This window comes from Heteronotia binoei, chromosome 5, assembly GCF_032191835.1.
Source record: "Heteronotia binoei isolate CCM8104 ecotype False Entrance Well chromosome 5, APGP_CSIRO_Hbin_v1, whole genome shotgun sequence".
In the NCBI taxonomy this organism is placed as follows: domain Eukaryota; kingdom Metazoa; phylum Chordata; class Lepidosauria; order Squamata; family Gekkonidae; genus Heteronotia; species Heteronotia binoei.
The window spans coordinates 105,979,707-105,994,250 of record NC_083227.1 but is presented as its reverse complement, the minus strand read 5'-3'; the positions used below and the strand labels follow the sequence as shown (position 1 = coordinate 105,994,250).

General features: G+C 40.2%; 1 protein-coding gene across 5 annotated transcripts in view; it reads left to right on the top strand.

Moving 5' to 3' along the window:
• Positions 1-14,544, top strand: part of RAD54L2 (RAD54 like 2) — a 105,950-nt gene that overhangs the window by 69,532 nt on the left and 21,874 nt on the right. For all 5 annotated transcript variants that reach the window (XR_009555450.1, XM_060239991.1, XM_060239992.1 and 2 more), the window contains 7 exons: positions 6,483-6,681; positions 8,015-8,154; positions 10,838-10,972; positions 11,885-12,117; positions 12,331-12,513; positions 12,990-13,123; positions 14,319-14,515. Coding sequence is in view for 4 of the 5 variants with exons in the window: in XM_060239991.1 (XP_060095974.1) it covers positions 6,483-6,681; positions 8,015-8,154; positions 10,838-10,972; positions 11,885-12,117; positions 12,331-12,513; positions 12,990-13,123; positions 14,319-14,515 (1,221 nt within the window). In the remaining variant the exon portion in view is untranslated. The remainder of the gene's footprint in view (positions 1-6,482; positions 6,682-8,014; positions 8,155-10,837; positions 10,973-11,884; positions 12,118-12,330; positions 12,514-12,989; positions 13,124-14,318; positions 14,516-14,544) is intronic.

Here is a 14,544-nt window from a genome sequence, read left to right as displayed (position 1 = left end):
TGCGGACCAATACTGGTCCACAGACCAGGGGTTGGGGACCTCTGCTGTAGTAGATCCAGACTTTTACTAAATAATATCTAAAACATGGCAATCAAGAATGAGTGGTATTTTAATTTTTAACTTGTTTGTATGCTTCCATACCCAGAGATAACCTGAGGATTTTCTGTTATCAAATGGGAGGGGGTGGGTCCAAAACTGCAGTTGAATTTAATCCTTTGTACATCATTGCTTTTATTTGCTTCTTGAATTAGTCACAAATACAGCACAATTCTTCCTCTGAGGTGGAGGACATCTCTGTGGGTTATTCCCGTGGTTCCTTTAGGAAGGCAGGAAATACTATTTTCTTCTTCCTTTTGGTGCCGTCAGAATAATCCACACTTTCAGTTTTGTTCCTACTTCTGCAGGCCAGTGAAGCAACACAGCTCCACATGAGCCAGTAAAGTTGCAAGCTTATTCAAGCAGTGACTCTTTCACAACTTGTATATTATGTATACTCTTGAAAAAGGACTATTTTGTCTGAAATGGACTATATTGTGATTTATTCTCCATGGGGCTATTCTTATTCTTCTGTTACTAAAGGTGTATGTTTATTGTAGTTTATGCTATATAGCATGACTTGAATTTTAGGGAAAGAAGCCTTAATATTTGCTTGTTTTGCACATTTGAGAGATACATTTGTAAGCTGGGGAAGGAGACTTGTTATTTTTTTCTAGAAGAGCTGTAGGGTTTAGAGGAAGCTACTTCAATTAAGACAGGCTAGGTGATTTGATTATGGTCATGTTCCAGATTTCTGTTGCCTTTGTCACAATGACAGACTATTTTGTCTGGTGAGTTGGAAGCTGCTTATCTGCATAGGATAAGGGATTGCCACCTGTGCTTTTCTTCCCTGTGAAGATGTTGGTTAACTCATTGAAGAAGCATATCAGGCCTCTAAATATTTGTGGTGACCAGTTTGACAAGGGGCTCAGAGTAAAAATTAGGAAGCAGAAACTAGTGAGGGTAAAATGGAGTGGCAATTGCATGATGAGTGTAGGTTGTAATCAGCTAACTTGTTATAGATCAGGGGTGGCCAAACTTGCTTAACTTAAGAGCCACATAGAATAGATGTCAGATGTTTGAGAGCCACAAGACATGAGCGTCAGATGTTAGAGGGAGGGAGGGAGGAAGGAAGGAAGGAAAATAGATTGGGGTGAGGGAGAAAGAGGTGGAAAGAAAGCAACTTTAAATGCATTCTCCAAGCCACCTGCTGACTTGGCTTGGCAAAGTGATTTAAAGAGACAAATATTTTCTCCAAGCCAGCCAGCTGGGCGGTTGGGGGCTTCAAGAGCCACACAGTATGTGTGAAAGAGCCACAAGTGGCCCCTGAGCCACAGTTTAGCCACCCCTGTTACAGATGCTGTACTTCTTTTTGTAGCAGCAAGTACTAAGGGAAGTACTATGTTCAGTGTGTGGAGAAGGGTTTTGGTGATTTCCTGGGTTGTCTTAGCTTCTAGGGCTCTTGGAAAGAGTATGTCTAGGTAGGTATGATCTTATGCAATCATTATATAATTAGTTCTTTGTCAGGGTGCTCCAGGGTGGGAAGGGCTTAAAGCTTCATAGTTGCCTGAAGAGAGAGACTGCTGTTTTATTAGCTGGCCTGGTACAAGCTGCAGAGTTTTTAAAGACTTGGCACTGGGATGTCTGCCAGAGAGACTGTCTCCTTTATTTATTGTATGTTTGTTTGCGCCAGGATAGAACCAGGAAGACTGTGGCTAGTTCTGGACTGGGTTAATATTTGTCTTGGTTTACAAAGTAAGGATTCGACAGACAAACAATTGCAATTTACCTGCTTGTGTGTTCCCCAAAACATAACCTCGCTAGGAAAGTCTTATGAACATTTTCATAGTGTAGGTGATGCTGTAAAGATTGCTCTGCTTTCTCTGATAACCCCCACCTTGACTAATTATCTAGAGCAATTTTCCTTCATTTCTTAAAATTACGTGACATTGCTATGGCAACTAAAATAATGGTTCACATGGACACAAAATAGGAGTAGTTTATTTGCAGCTTCCTTTGAACCCTGGGTTCTCAAACACCAAAGTAAGAAATTACTAGGAGACAGTTCATATTTCCTCTCTAGCACCCCCTGTCCCCATAGTTTGTATATTTCCTGAATTCGAGAGGGTAGATCATGGACTCCTTCCCTTGCTGTTATTAATACTGGCAATTTTGGATTTCTCTGTTGGTGACTGTAGTGGTGGAGCCCATTAAACCAGTTCTGTCTTTTTTGGGGGGGGGGGGGTCTTCTCTAAAAAAGCTCACTTTGGAGAATTTAGTATGTATCTGGATCTCCTTTGGCAGTGGTACTTGCTCTGCAACTCATAAAGAACCACCTTTGCAGTTGTCATCAACCAAAAAGAGCCACTTGACTACGGTATGCCCTGCAAACCATCCCACCAAACACACACATACAATAATATAACTGTTAATATTAAAATATATAACTATAATCTCTTTAATTACCAGAGTAGCTCTAGATTGTCTCTTCCCATCACTGTTGAACCTTACCTAGCTCTCGTGTATCTGGTGTGAGAAGGGCTTCCCCCTGTGTCTTCCCACTTTCTCCTCAGTGTGAGGTACAGCAGCTCAAGTAGGAGAATGAAATTGCCAAGGTGCCTGTAAGAGGGCTAGTGGGTTATGGTGCAAGGAAAGTAATATTGTATCTATGTATGTAGAGTGGGAAGAAAGAGTATTCAAAACTCCAGATCATTGTGCACCTGTTCAGTGCTGCCTATAATATCTGATACTGAAGCAGGTTCAAACTGGTTTTAGTAACTACTTGGATTCTGGCTGCGAAGCTTTCAAGCTTATGGAGACTGGTTATGATAAGGTTTAAGAACCATTTCCCCTTTGATCCTTATGAATTTTAGGATTCTGAGACTTGTCCCAGAGTAGGTTGCATGTACCTGCTATGGCTAGTGAGGGTTGCTGGACCCAACTGAGTGGGATGCAGAAGGCCTATTCTTATATTGTGTTGTGCAGAGTGGAAAAATGACTCAGAATTATGCCTGGCCTTTGTGTGTAGTAGAATGTGGTGGCAGAACTCTGCGGTGGTAGGATGCATAATTTCAGACAGCATGTTCAGAAAGGCGTTTCTGTCTCCCCATATTGCCCTCTGGGGTTTTGCATACAAAGCTGGTGTGTGGGGGAGAAGTAGATAGAGCAAGCATTGCCTTTTTATTTTTTTCACAGAGTGCAGAAAAGATAGATCAGAATGACCAATCTGCTGCTTGGCCCCAATGTTTTACTGCTGCTTTTGCTGCAAAGTTATGTGAAAAAAATATAAAGATATATTAAAGGTGCTTGTGAGAACTGTGACTATTGCTAATATTTGATTTTTCAGTACCTTAGAATTATGCATGAACTATGGCTTTGTTTTTGGCTCTGGGAAAGTCACTGGTTTAATGACTCATCCTGCAGAATGTGGTCACATGTGCTGCTGTTGGTGCTTCCTATTGCCCTATTTTATCCAATCTTTTGATCTAGTTATATAATTGTGAATGAAGGGGGGAAGGCCACTGGTGTAAAAGAGCTGTGGCTAATATTACTAACTTCACTTGACTTGATGTGCTAGAATTTGTGATTTAACAAGGATAGCAGATTTCTAGTTTGAGAAAATCCAGGAAATTAGATTCTGTATCTAATGCTGGGACTATTTAAAATATATAAATGTACGTAATCCTTAGTCCGTGGGCTCGTTTGTTGTGACATCTCTGTTACCACATGCTTCCCTAATGGCCCTCTCTGTACTAGAAAATGTATCAAGTTCATGTTGTGACCTAGTGTAAGCTTGTGGCAAGAGAGAGGTCAGTTGTGGTTCAGCTACACTTGTTGCTATTGTGAATATCAAGAGTGAATAGCTGTTTGCCCTGTTGATCAGACTATACAGTTCAATCCTTTTCTTTTAAAATGTGTTGTTAGAATAGAGGGTTTGATTTTTTTTATTCATAGATTGGAACTGGAAGACCAAAGCAGTCATGCTTGCTGGCCTATGAAATGGTTCTTGGCATACAGTGATGCTGCTAGATTCAGATCAGCTTTGTCCTTTTTTTCCAAACCATATTCAGACTAGTGGTAACATATGGACAATTCAGATGTAACCTTTGTAGCACAGGAATGTGCCTGTATGGTCCAGGTCCATGCTATTTGAGTAGTTTTGAGGGAATATTACAGTACATTAAGGAGGTATGGTGACCTGGTAAATAACCACACTATCCTCTCCCTGTGGTTCTAGTTTTACTGAAATGGCATAGTACCTCACAGAAGCTGCACCCATGTCACAGACCTTCTTTGAACTGAGCCATTGGTGGCCTGTCTGGAGAACATAATCTTCCTAATTCTATGAAGTCCTGTACAACATTCATTTTGGACACTAGGAGAAAGTGAATGGCTGGTCAAGATCCTTGTGTGTAAAAACCTGTTTCCATACTAACATTCCTCATTTCTTTTCCTGCCTTGGTGGGTTCCCTTGGTGCAATTTGTGCATTTGTAATAAATACATCTGTGACAGTCCTTTCCTACCACATGAGGGTACCTGTATAAAATTTTGGGGAACCAGGTTGGTTTTTAAACTGTAAGCCTTCCTCTCACTTACAAGATAGATGTTCCTGGTGTGACATATGTAAAAGGTTTGCTGCTGTGAGGTAGGTTTTATGGTAAACAAGTAGAACATGGAGATCATTGAGGTAGGAGTTGTCTATAAATAACAAAGAAGCTTTATTTATTTACAGGTTGGTTATAAAGAGCAGATCAGCAGCACAGGTCTCCAGGTAGACAAAGGAGAAACCTAGCGGAGGCTCAGAAATTTAAGCTAGTAATGGCTCCAGAGTGTGATCTGAATTCTCTTTAATGCTTGCATATATAAACAGGCTTTCATTGACTAGCCACTAGGTTGCATCCTTTCACACATATACAGGATTCCACCCACATCAGCCTGCTCTTTACAAAAGAGTCAGACTAAATGGTATGAGATCTGCTCATCACCAGAAATGGGCCTAACAACCTGCTACTCTGTCTTCTCCCAGAGATAGAGTCCAACAGCTCTGCCACACTACCAGACCAGGCTGCCCTTCAACTATCTTTTTTTTTTTCCTCTGAGGCAGACCCAAAACATATCACTGTGCTCTCCCTGAGAAAGCTCTGAACTAAATCCTGCTGTGCTTCCCTCCCACATTCCATCCACCCCATGAAAGGCTATTGGATGCTGAAGCAGTGCTCCCATAGGCTCAGCTGAGTGGGGCAGGACAACCTCCACTCTGTCACAACATCAAAGAATAACACAAGAACTATTTGTGGAAAGTGCCTCTGTCTACTGCGTCAAGGAACAGGCCAAGATATTTACAAGTAGATTGCCTAGAAAGGTTCCATTTGTCACCAGAACCTTTGTTCATGTGTGTAACACTGGAAATACTAGGAGAGAGATGTTGTCTCTGTCCTAGGACAGAGATGTTGTCTTGAAGGCCAAATGATCAATATCAAGAATATAGGAGTTGGATCCAGTGAAGGTGTTGATGGTTGTGGATCTTTTTCATACTGCCCAGCAATCTTTACCATTACTACATTTTTCCTGGGGTTGTGGGTCCCACATAAACTAGCCATGTGGGTTGGATTGCTGCAGAGGGAAGGGGGAAGGGCACAACCCCCTTTCTGCTTTTGTGTTAGCCCAGCTAAGCTGTCAGAATAGGGTAGAGAGAACAGTTCCACACCCTTTCCTATCAGTTGTTCTTAGCTTCCTGACCCATACAGCTTTTAATCTACACCAGGGGTGTCAGACATACAGCCCGGAGACTGAATCAGACCCCCGGAGGGCTACTATCAGGCCCATGAGCAACTTACTGTCGTCTGCTTCCTTCTCCCTCTTTGCTTCCTTCTGCATCACAGCTTGCTTTGCCAGGCTTGCTCAATTGCACAGGAGCAACAGAGCAAAGCTCCTCCCTTGGGGAGGAAGTGGGGGAAGGAAAATTAGCTTTGCCAGGCTGTCTCAATTGCACAGCAGAGCTACTGAGCCAAGGCTCTCTTCCTTCTGTTGGCTGAGGCTCAGCAAGCCAGTGAGGTGGATTAGGTTGAGTGTGTGTGTGTTTGTCTGTGTCATTTATAAAGTTTATATCTCTCTGACCTGGCATTACATTTTATGACTCACATGACCCAGCCCAACAAGGTCAAGATCTGGTCCTCATAACAAATGAGTTCGACATCCCTGGTCTACACTATAGACTATACAGGGTCCCATGACCTCAGGAATAAACTTCCCCAGGGTTGGAAAGAACTGTGGGGTGTAGGGAGTGCAGGAAAGATTCTAGGTCCTTATAACTGAAAGTCACCTGATCTAATCCAGGACTCAAGCCTTTGAATTCGGATCTGAATTAGTATGTGTATATAAAAAAATGAAAACATTTGTGTTTGATGGGTGCTTTTGTGCAACTCACTGTGACTTTGCATTTCAGACCAGACCCATGAAGCAGTGTTTAGCAGCGATCATGTTCAGCATAGTGAAGATGGGGAATGGCAACGCTCTACTTCAACTACCTCATCTCAGAGTGAACAGGCAGAGAAACTGTTGCAGAATCAGCACAAGAGCCTGTCCTCTGAGGACACCAAAAAGAAGAGGGCTCAGAAACCTTCTCACATGAGGAGGAACATAAGGTGAACACCACTAAAAAAAATACTTTTGGAAGTATAGGGACTCTGGACACTTTAACAGGTTGCAAATCACCCTCACTGGATGGAGTGCTGTCTGGTTTATGGTGACATGTGAAGGGCTCCCAGAAAATGTTCAGGTGGGAAGGAAATCACATTGGTGAGGTCCTGAAAAGGAGAGCTGTGGGGGCCTCTGGTAGTTAAAAAAAGAAAATGCTTTTGTTACTTTAGATTTATTAAACACAAATGTAGAAGGCATGCAAAGAGAGATAGTATGTCATAACCATAAACCATATTGTGTAGGGATAGTATGACATAACCAGAGAGCCATGGTTTCAAATCCTTATTAAGCCATTGCATTTACTGGATGACCTTGCATTAGTTGCAACCTCTCTGTACTTTAATAAGTAAAGAGAGATAGCAACTAGTGCAAGTTGTGTCTCTGAACCAAACCTCCATTAGAGGGCAGTTGTGAGGTTGTTGAAGAGAGGAAGGGGAGGAGAATGTTGCAAATAACATCTGAAGAGAGGAAAGAGAAGGTGTAGCAAAGAAATTAATAATATAGATCAGTTGGTTGTTGTGCTTGTTGAAAGAGAGATTATTTGTAGTACTATCGTGTTAGAGAATGAATATAAGCTGATGCTCTTTCTTCTTAGCCAGCAGCTTCTTTTGAGCTCTAATACAAATTAAAGGGAAGTGCAGCATTTCAACATGGTCTGATATTTTTCTTTCTGGCATTTGTGCAGTTCACAACAGTAGCACATTCTAGACAGAGACACACAAAGTTAGTTCTTTTCTTCTGGAATAACCATTTTACATGAGCAACTTAACATCCAGAAGTAGTGTGAGGCTGCATGGACCAGTAAGAGCTCATGGTCTTACACAGGGTTTCTTAAGGGCAGAGATGGGGTGAAGGTCTTAATCATCCCCTTTGTAGCTTATGACAGCCCCTGATAATACAGCTAAGGGCCTTCCTGCTTAGTTGTTTGTTAATTGACAAATGAATTAACGGTACCAAAAAATCTTACAGAGCTTTTATATTGCCCTTTTAAAGAATACTTTTTTTTTTATTCTGGTCTATTGCAGATAGAAGTAATGTTTTCCACATTTTACTGCAGTCAAAAATCAGTTCCACCATCTTGCTCTAGCATGTATTAAGAAAGATCAACATGTTAATGTATCTTTAAAGTCACAAATATCAAATCTTTATTTGGCTAAAAGATTATGGCGTGTAAGGATTTTCCCTTGTTTGTGTAGAAGCGAGTGCTAAAAGAAAAAAATTCCAAACTGAATAGATTAATTTGTTTTAGAATACTATATTTTGTGTTTGGGAACTCAGAAAACTGCTGCGGGAGGACCAGTTGGAGGCTGTGACTAAAGCTGCCCAGCAGGAGGAGTTAGAAAGAAGGAAACGGCTTGAGCAGCAAAGGAAGGATTACCACGCCAGCATCCCTACAGTACCTTTGGAGTTTCTCCCAGGTAAGCAACACAACATACTGAATGTAGTCCAAACCAAGGAGTGGGGATCCAAATCATAACAGCATTCAGGGCCTTTTTTTCTATAGCAGGAACTCCTTTAGATATTAGCGCACACCCCCCTGATGTAGTAAATCCTCCACCACAGAAACAAGACTGGAGAAGGAAACAGAAACCAGCTAGTTGCTCAAGGGCCAGATAGGAACCCTGTGTGGACTGGATGTGTCCCGTTCAACACCACTGCTCTTTGGCTTTGTATCCTTCTGGCATCCCTCCTCTCTCCATACTCTGACCTCTCCAGTCTCCACCCTCAAAGTTTCCAGGAAGTTCCAATCCAGCACTGGCAGTATTAACTACAACCCCAGAAATAAACTTTCCCAATCTCAGAAAGGACTACTGGGAAATGTGGGAAAGTTCTATAATATTTGCATCCGCAGGTCATTGAATTCAGCCAACATATTAATAACGGTTTGCATAATTCTTTACAAGTTAGTAGGAACAAACTTACATAAAATGTTACAACTTGAGAACTGAACTACAAATAAGATTATGAACAGGTGATATTTTATACCCAAAAAATTAAAATCTAAAAAGAATATATCAGACATATATAGAAGAAGATGATGATGATATTGGATTTATATCCTGCCCTTCAGTCTGAATCTCAGAGTGATTTACAATCTCCTTTGCCTTCCTCCCGTACAACAGACAGCCTGTGAGGTAGGTGGAGCTGAGAGAGCTCTCACAGAAGCTGCCCTTCAGGAACAGCTCTGTGAGAGCTATGGCTGACCCAAGGCCATTCCAGCAGCTGCAAATGGAGGAGTGGGGAATCAAACCCATTCTCCCAGATAAGAGTCCGCACACTTAGTCACTCTGCCAAACTGGCTTTCAGGTTTGATGGATAGATTACATACATTCATGGTGATCATGCCCAAAGGCAGAAATCTCCCACTTTATGCACTAAGATTTCACAAAAAAGTGGGCAAATCCCTTTTTCTTGAGTTTGCATTCTCCAGAAAATTTAAAATCTGCATATCATTCATGTTTATAGCATCAAAAAGTACAACAGTGAAAGAAACCTCAGTCACTAAATGAATAAGCTTTTGAAAATATAGGTTTACAGTCAGCTTAGAGTGTCAAAATCTAGGCAAATGTCAGTTTTTGGATGTCATTTATATGTTGTACAGTTTAGAGGAGAGGTGAATAGCAAAGGGCTACAGACTTTTTATGTTATTAATGATGTAATATTATCCACAATTCTGTAGTGGCTTAATGCTATAAATGGAAAGTGTTGATGAATATTTATATTGTAATTGTTCATGCACTGATACACTTAAATATCTGGAATATTAATGTAGACTAAAAATTAAAGAGGGGGAGAATGACAAAAAAATCACCTTATTAACCTGGCAAAACCCAAATAGTCAATTTTAATTTGGGTTTTGGGATGTTGTTATAGTGACATTTGTCTTTCTTTAAATTGGTAAGCTGAAATGTAACTGCATGAAAAAGGAAAAGACAGAACCTAAACTAGTAAACCGATTTTTAATTGCAATAGAAGTAGAAGTCAAGCTGGTTTAACATCAGGGGAAACATTAACGTTTCAGAATAAGTTTTTATATATAGTTATAATCTACTAGAGACCAATTTCTGCTCACCAATCCTGCAGCTCATTTGGCTCACACTATTTTTTTCTTTCTATGAACTCTGCCCCTGTACACTCCCCAGGCTAACCACACAAGTAAGCATTCTTCCATAAGGATATGCATTTTTAGTACATTTTGTATGACAAAAACTAACTATTCTGAAAAAGAAATGTATTAGAGCACCTAAATTTAACAATATGCAGCATTTGGATGTTAATTACTCCAAATATTAGCCATTTCTTGTATAGAATATAACATAATTCAGTTTAGTAATATATTAATTTATATAATTGTTATATTCAACCATTTTACATCTATGCATATATAGTAAAGAATCATAATAACTAACAAGTAGTTAGACAGCAAATATTAATGAACAAACACCAATAACTTATGGAAATGGTAGGATCTCATTCCTCCGAGAGGCAAGGACTCCTATCCTCATTGACTCCTTACTTCACCTTCCTGCCTGTGTCAGTCAGACACTTCTTCCTGCTTGAGGCCTGTTGTCTGACTTCATACAGCCACTCCCAGTTCCTGTCTTCTTTAACTCACTCTGAGGAGACCCTTTCTCCCCAGAAGACCTCTACAGCAGAGGAGGCCTTTCCTCCACAGGGAGCTAGTGCTGGCTCTCATTCACCCCCACTCCCATCTGTTCCTTAACCACTGCTGCAGACACCCTATCCTGCAGACAATTCTAGCTTCCATTGCAAATAGCATGGGTGGTGATAGTTTGGGCGATAACTTGGGTCAGGATGTTCCAGTTCCCTTTATTTTTGGTACTGCATCTCCCTGAGTAATCCTGAATCTGCTGGCCAATTTTGAGACTCCTAGCTTTATTTTCTGGTGGGTTATGTCTGCCTCAAACAGATGGCTAGGCACATCGACAATTTTAATATTATTAGATGATACCACACTTGCATAAATCTAAGCCAGTGATGAAAATAAGAGAACTTTTTTTTTTGCCTGAACTCCTTTTTGATTTCTCGCCTGGTATTTTTAGTGTTACTCATACATTATTGTTTACTAATTTGGTGCAGAGGAGATTGCTTTGAGAACTGCAGAGGTTGCTCAGCTTCCTCCTCAAGTGTTAGCTGAAGAAGTCATCTGTTTAGACAGCACCAGCAGTGGCAGTGAGGATGATTCTAAAGGAAGACTCCACAGCATTAAAGATGGTAAGGATGAATGGTAGTTTTCTGGCATTACTGCACACAATACCCTTCTGTTTCAGGCAGCTGAGTTATTCAGAAAACCAGGAGCTGGATCCTGTGGGCTGGAGCCTATGATACCCTTCTGCTAAGCTGGAGCCACTGAATTGTTTGTCTCTTTTTTGTTAAATCTTCAGTCAAGGGAGCAAAGCTTCCTCCAGTGAAGAATGGTTTTTTTTGTCCTGATGGAGGAAAATCTTCCCTTGTTGAAAGAAGTCTTTCTGTGTTGGAGGGGGGTGGTCATGAAATCCAGCTTGGCAGAAGGCAGTCTTAGAATCCAATCCTAGGGAAAATTTAAAGTGTGTTGATATCTAATGTGCATGTTGGATAACTAGTACTAAGGCTGTCCCCAAACTTATTTTTCCAACTCTTATCATCCCAAGACATTTTGCTTTAGGATAAACAATTTGTTACAATGCATTTGACACTGCTGCTTTACTATAGACTATAGACCTACGCATCTGTGAAACACTGTGTAAACATGTACATCCATAAAATTACTGCAATTAAAAAGTACATTTTATCTGCCATTCACATAGTACTAATTGTTATTGTTAAAATCACTATTCTCCGTATACCTAGTTAGCATTTTAGTGCTGATTTGAAAAATGTTCATGTTTTGCTCTCACCCCCCTTTTCCCCACTGGAAAAATAAGCAAAGTAATGCTATTTTGAAGGTGAAAAGTTTGAACGCTATTATGCTGGCATGTAGAGTAGCTGAATATGCCAATGTGACATCTTGGATTTTTTTCCCCATTGTCAGTAGGCTATAAGTTCCCTTAAAGAGGGGAAAAACAAAATTGCATGATAGCATTTTAAATTTTTGTTTGTAGACAAAATGATGGATGTTCTAACCCCGCACATTTGATTGTTTTGTAGAAGTGATAGAATTAAGTTCGGGAGAAGATGAAGCCCTCCAAATTGTAGACAGCAGTGATTCTGGCAATGAAGGGGATGAAGATGCTACTGAAGAAAGCAGTGGTGCTCATGTGAACGATGCTTTAAATCAGTTAGATGCTTCGGGGCAAGTAATTGTCAACATCAATCATCCTCCAAATGAAGAGGACATTTACCTGGCTCCACAACTTGCACGGGCAGTAAAGCCTCACCAGGTATTGGAGGCTTTGGGTCTGGACACAGAAGGATTTCAACACCTTACCTTCCAGAAGCTTTATTCTAGTGTAACAATTTATAATGCTCAGTATTTTTTGCCTCATAGAGCTGTATGTGCATGTGATTAGATGCAGACTCAGTAATTGTAATTCATTAATTTCCACCCAGGTACTTGTAATCTCTTTGGTGGTAATGTATGTTACTCTTTCTAGATTGGTGGTATCCGGTTCCTTTATGATAATCTGGTGGAGTCCCTAGAAAGATTTAAAACCAGCAGTGGGTTTGGCTGCATCTTAGCCCACAGCATGGGACTGGGAAAGACCCTCCAGGTCATCTCATTTTTGGATGTACTTTTCCGACACATCAAGGCAAAAACTGTCTTGGCCATTGTACCTGTAAGTTGATGAGACAAAAATAATTGATGAGTTTCTTAATGTAGCATTAAAGGGCGTGGGTGGTGGAGGAGAAGGACTCTTTAGAACTCAGAGGAGGCCCTTGGTAGTTCTTGACTTTCATTTTTAATCCTTTAATTCCTTCCTTCCGTGGGATTGTACAGAAGGCCCAGTTCCCCCCTCCCATTGAGGAAAACATGCAGGAACTACCTATACCTCATGATCACCCTTAGTGTTTCTCCCTGATATAATTAGGAGAGGTTTCTTTCAGATTTTGAACTGAATGCATTGTACATTATGTCATATCTGATATATTTACATAAAACAGTATAGTGTAAAATCTGCATATACATAAATCTCTGGATTTAAATCTGAAGGTCTCATTTTGTGTTTTGGGCTTTGGAATTCTACAGCATAAACACCTTTTTCATTCAGAATCCTAAATAACATGTCTTACTCCTCTGCTCCTTTGCTTATAGGTAAACACTCTTCAGAACTGGCTAGCAGAATTCAACATGTGGCTTCCGGCACCAGAGGCCCTTCCTGCTGATTATGACCCAAAAGAAATTCAGCCCCGCACCTTCAAAGTTCATATCCTAAATGATGAACACAAGTAAGTTAATTATTAATATCCTCATAAAGGTAGTTCTGATCTGGAAATAACTGAATTAGTAGCGAAGTTTTTTTATAGAGCTATGATTACTCATCCTGATAAGTAGTATTATGTATTAAGTTTTACTATGTTGCTACTTTGTTTTTATCTTGTAATCCTAATTTTTTTCTGTATGGATTTTGTATTCTTTTAATATGTAAGCTGGCCGTCCCTCTATTTAATATTCTTATAGATGCCAATAAAGGCATAGGTGTGTATAAAGATATTGTGTACACTTATATGCTGCCTTATGTGATCCTCAGAGAGTCCTTAAGGCAGTCTACAAAATATGCATCTATGTGCAATAGATTTCCACCCAGGTACTTGTAATCTCTTTGGTGGTAATGTATTTAACATTCAGCAGTAAGTAAACTATGAAAATCAGAAGAAGGCTACTCAAAAAAATAGTACTTGCTTTAAATATGCTATGCCAAAAATATTCTGAAATTGCTGTGTTTTATATGAGTAACGTTTTATAGAGCTGCCTCAGGTGAACATAAATGGTTCCTGTTGGAGAAAATAATTACACAGGTTTCATTCACCACGTTGGAAGTCAGCAGTGTTACTTGAATACAAATGTCAGATGCTCATTAAGGGTGAACTTCTGCCTGTGTCTTATTTTGGTGTAATTGAAACTTCCAAATGGTATTCAAAAGCTGCCACACGAAAGATAGTCCAGGCAGAGCATGTACAGTATCCATAAGACCAGTTGCTTTGCTATGTTGGATAGGGGAGTAGGGATGGATGATAATCAAGTGAAATCTATTACCGGTATTGAAAAAGATGGAAAACTGTATGAGTAACTGAGGATTATACATTCACCGTTAAGTAGAGGTTTCCCTAAATGCTACCATGTAAAGTCTATCTAAAGCATATTGTTTTAACAAATAAAAGCATAAGACATTGTTCATCACCACTGCTGAATCGAATTTACAGTGCAGTCCTACTCAGGCTTACTGAATGGAGCTTAGCATTCATTAATATAGAAATATATGCTATTTCTTGTTGCTTGAATGGCGGTCTGGTGAAGAAATTAAATTATATGTCTTTATCATAAATAGGTATACCTAATTGACTTGGTTAATAGGTTTTGTACACAGTGTTTTGTTATGTTCAGAAGCACTGATCCTTTTGTGCTTTTTGGATTTCTGTACAGGACCACAACAGCACGTGCCAAAGTGGTAACTGATTGGGTGACAGATGGTGGTGTGTTGCTGATGGGCTATGAGATGTACCGTCTCCTTTCACTGAAGAAATCCTTTGCCACAGGCAGAAAGAAGAAAACGAAGAAGCAAACTGGCCCTGTAATTATTGATTTGGATGAAGAGGATCGGCAGCAGGAGCTCCTAAAAGGTGAGAGGTTTTCACTTAAGAGGTATGGT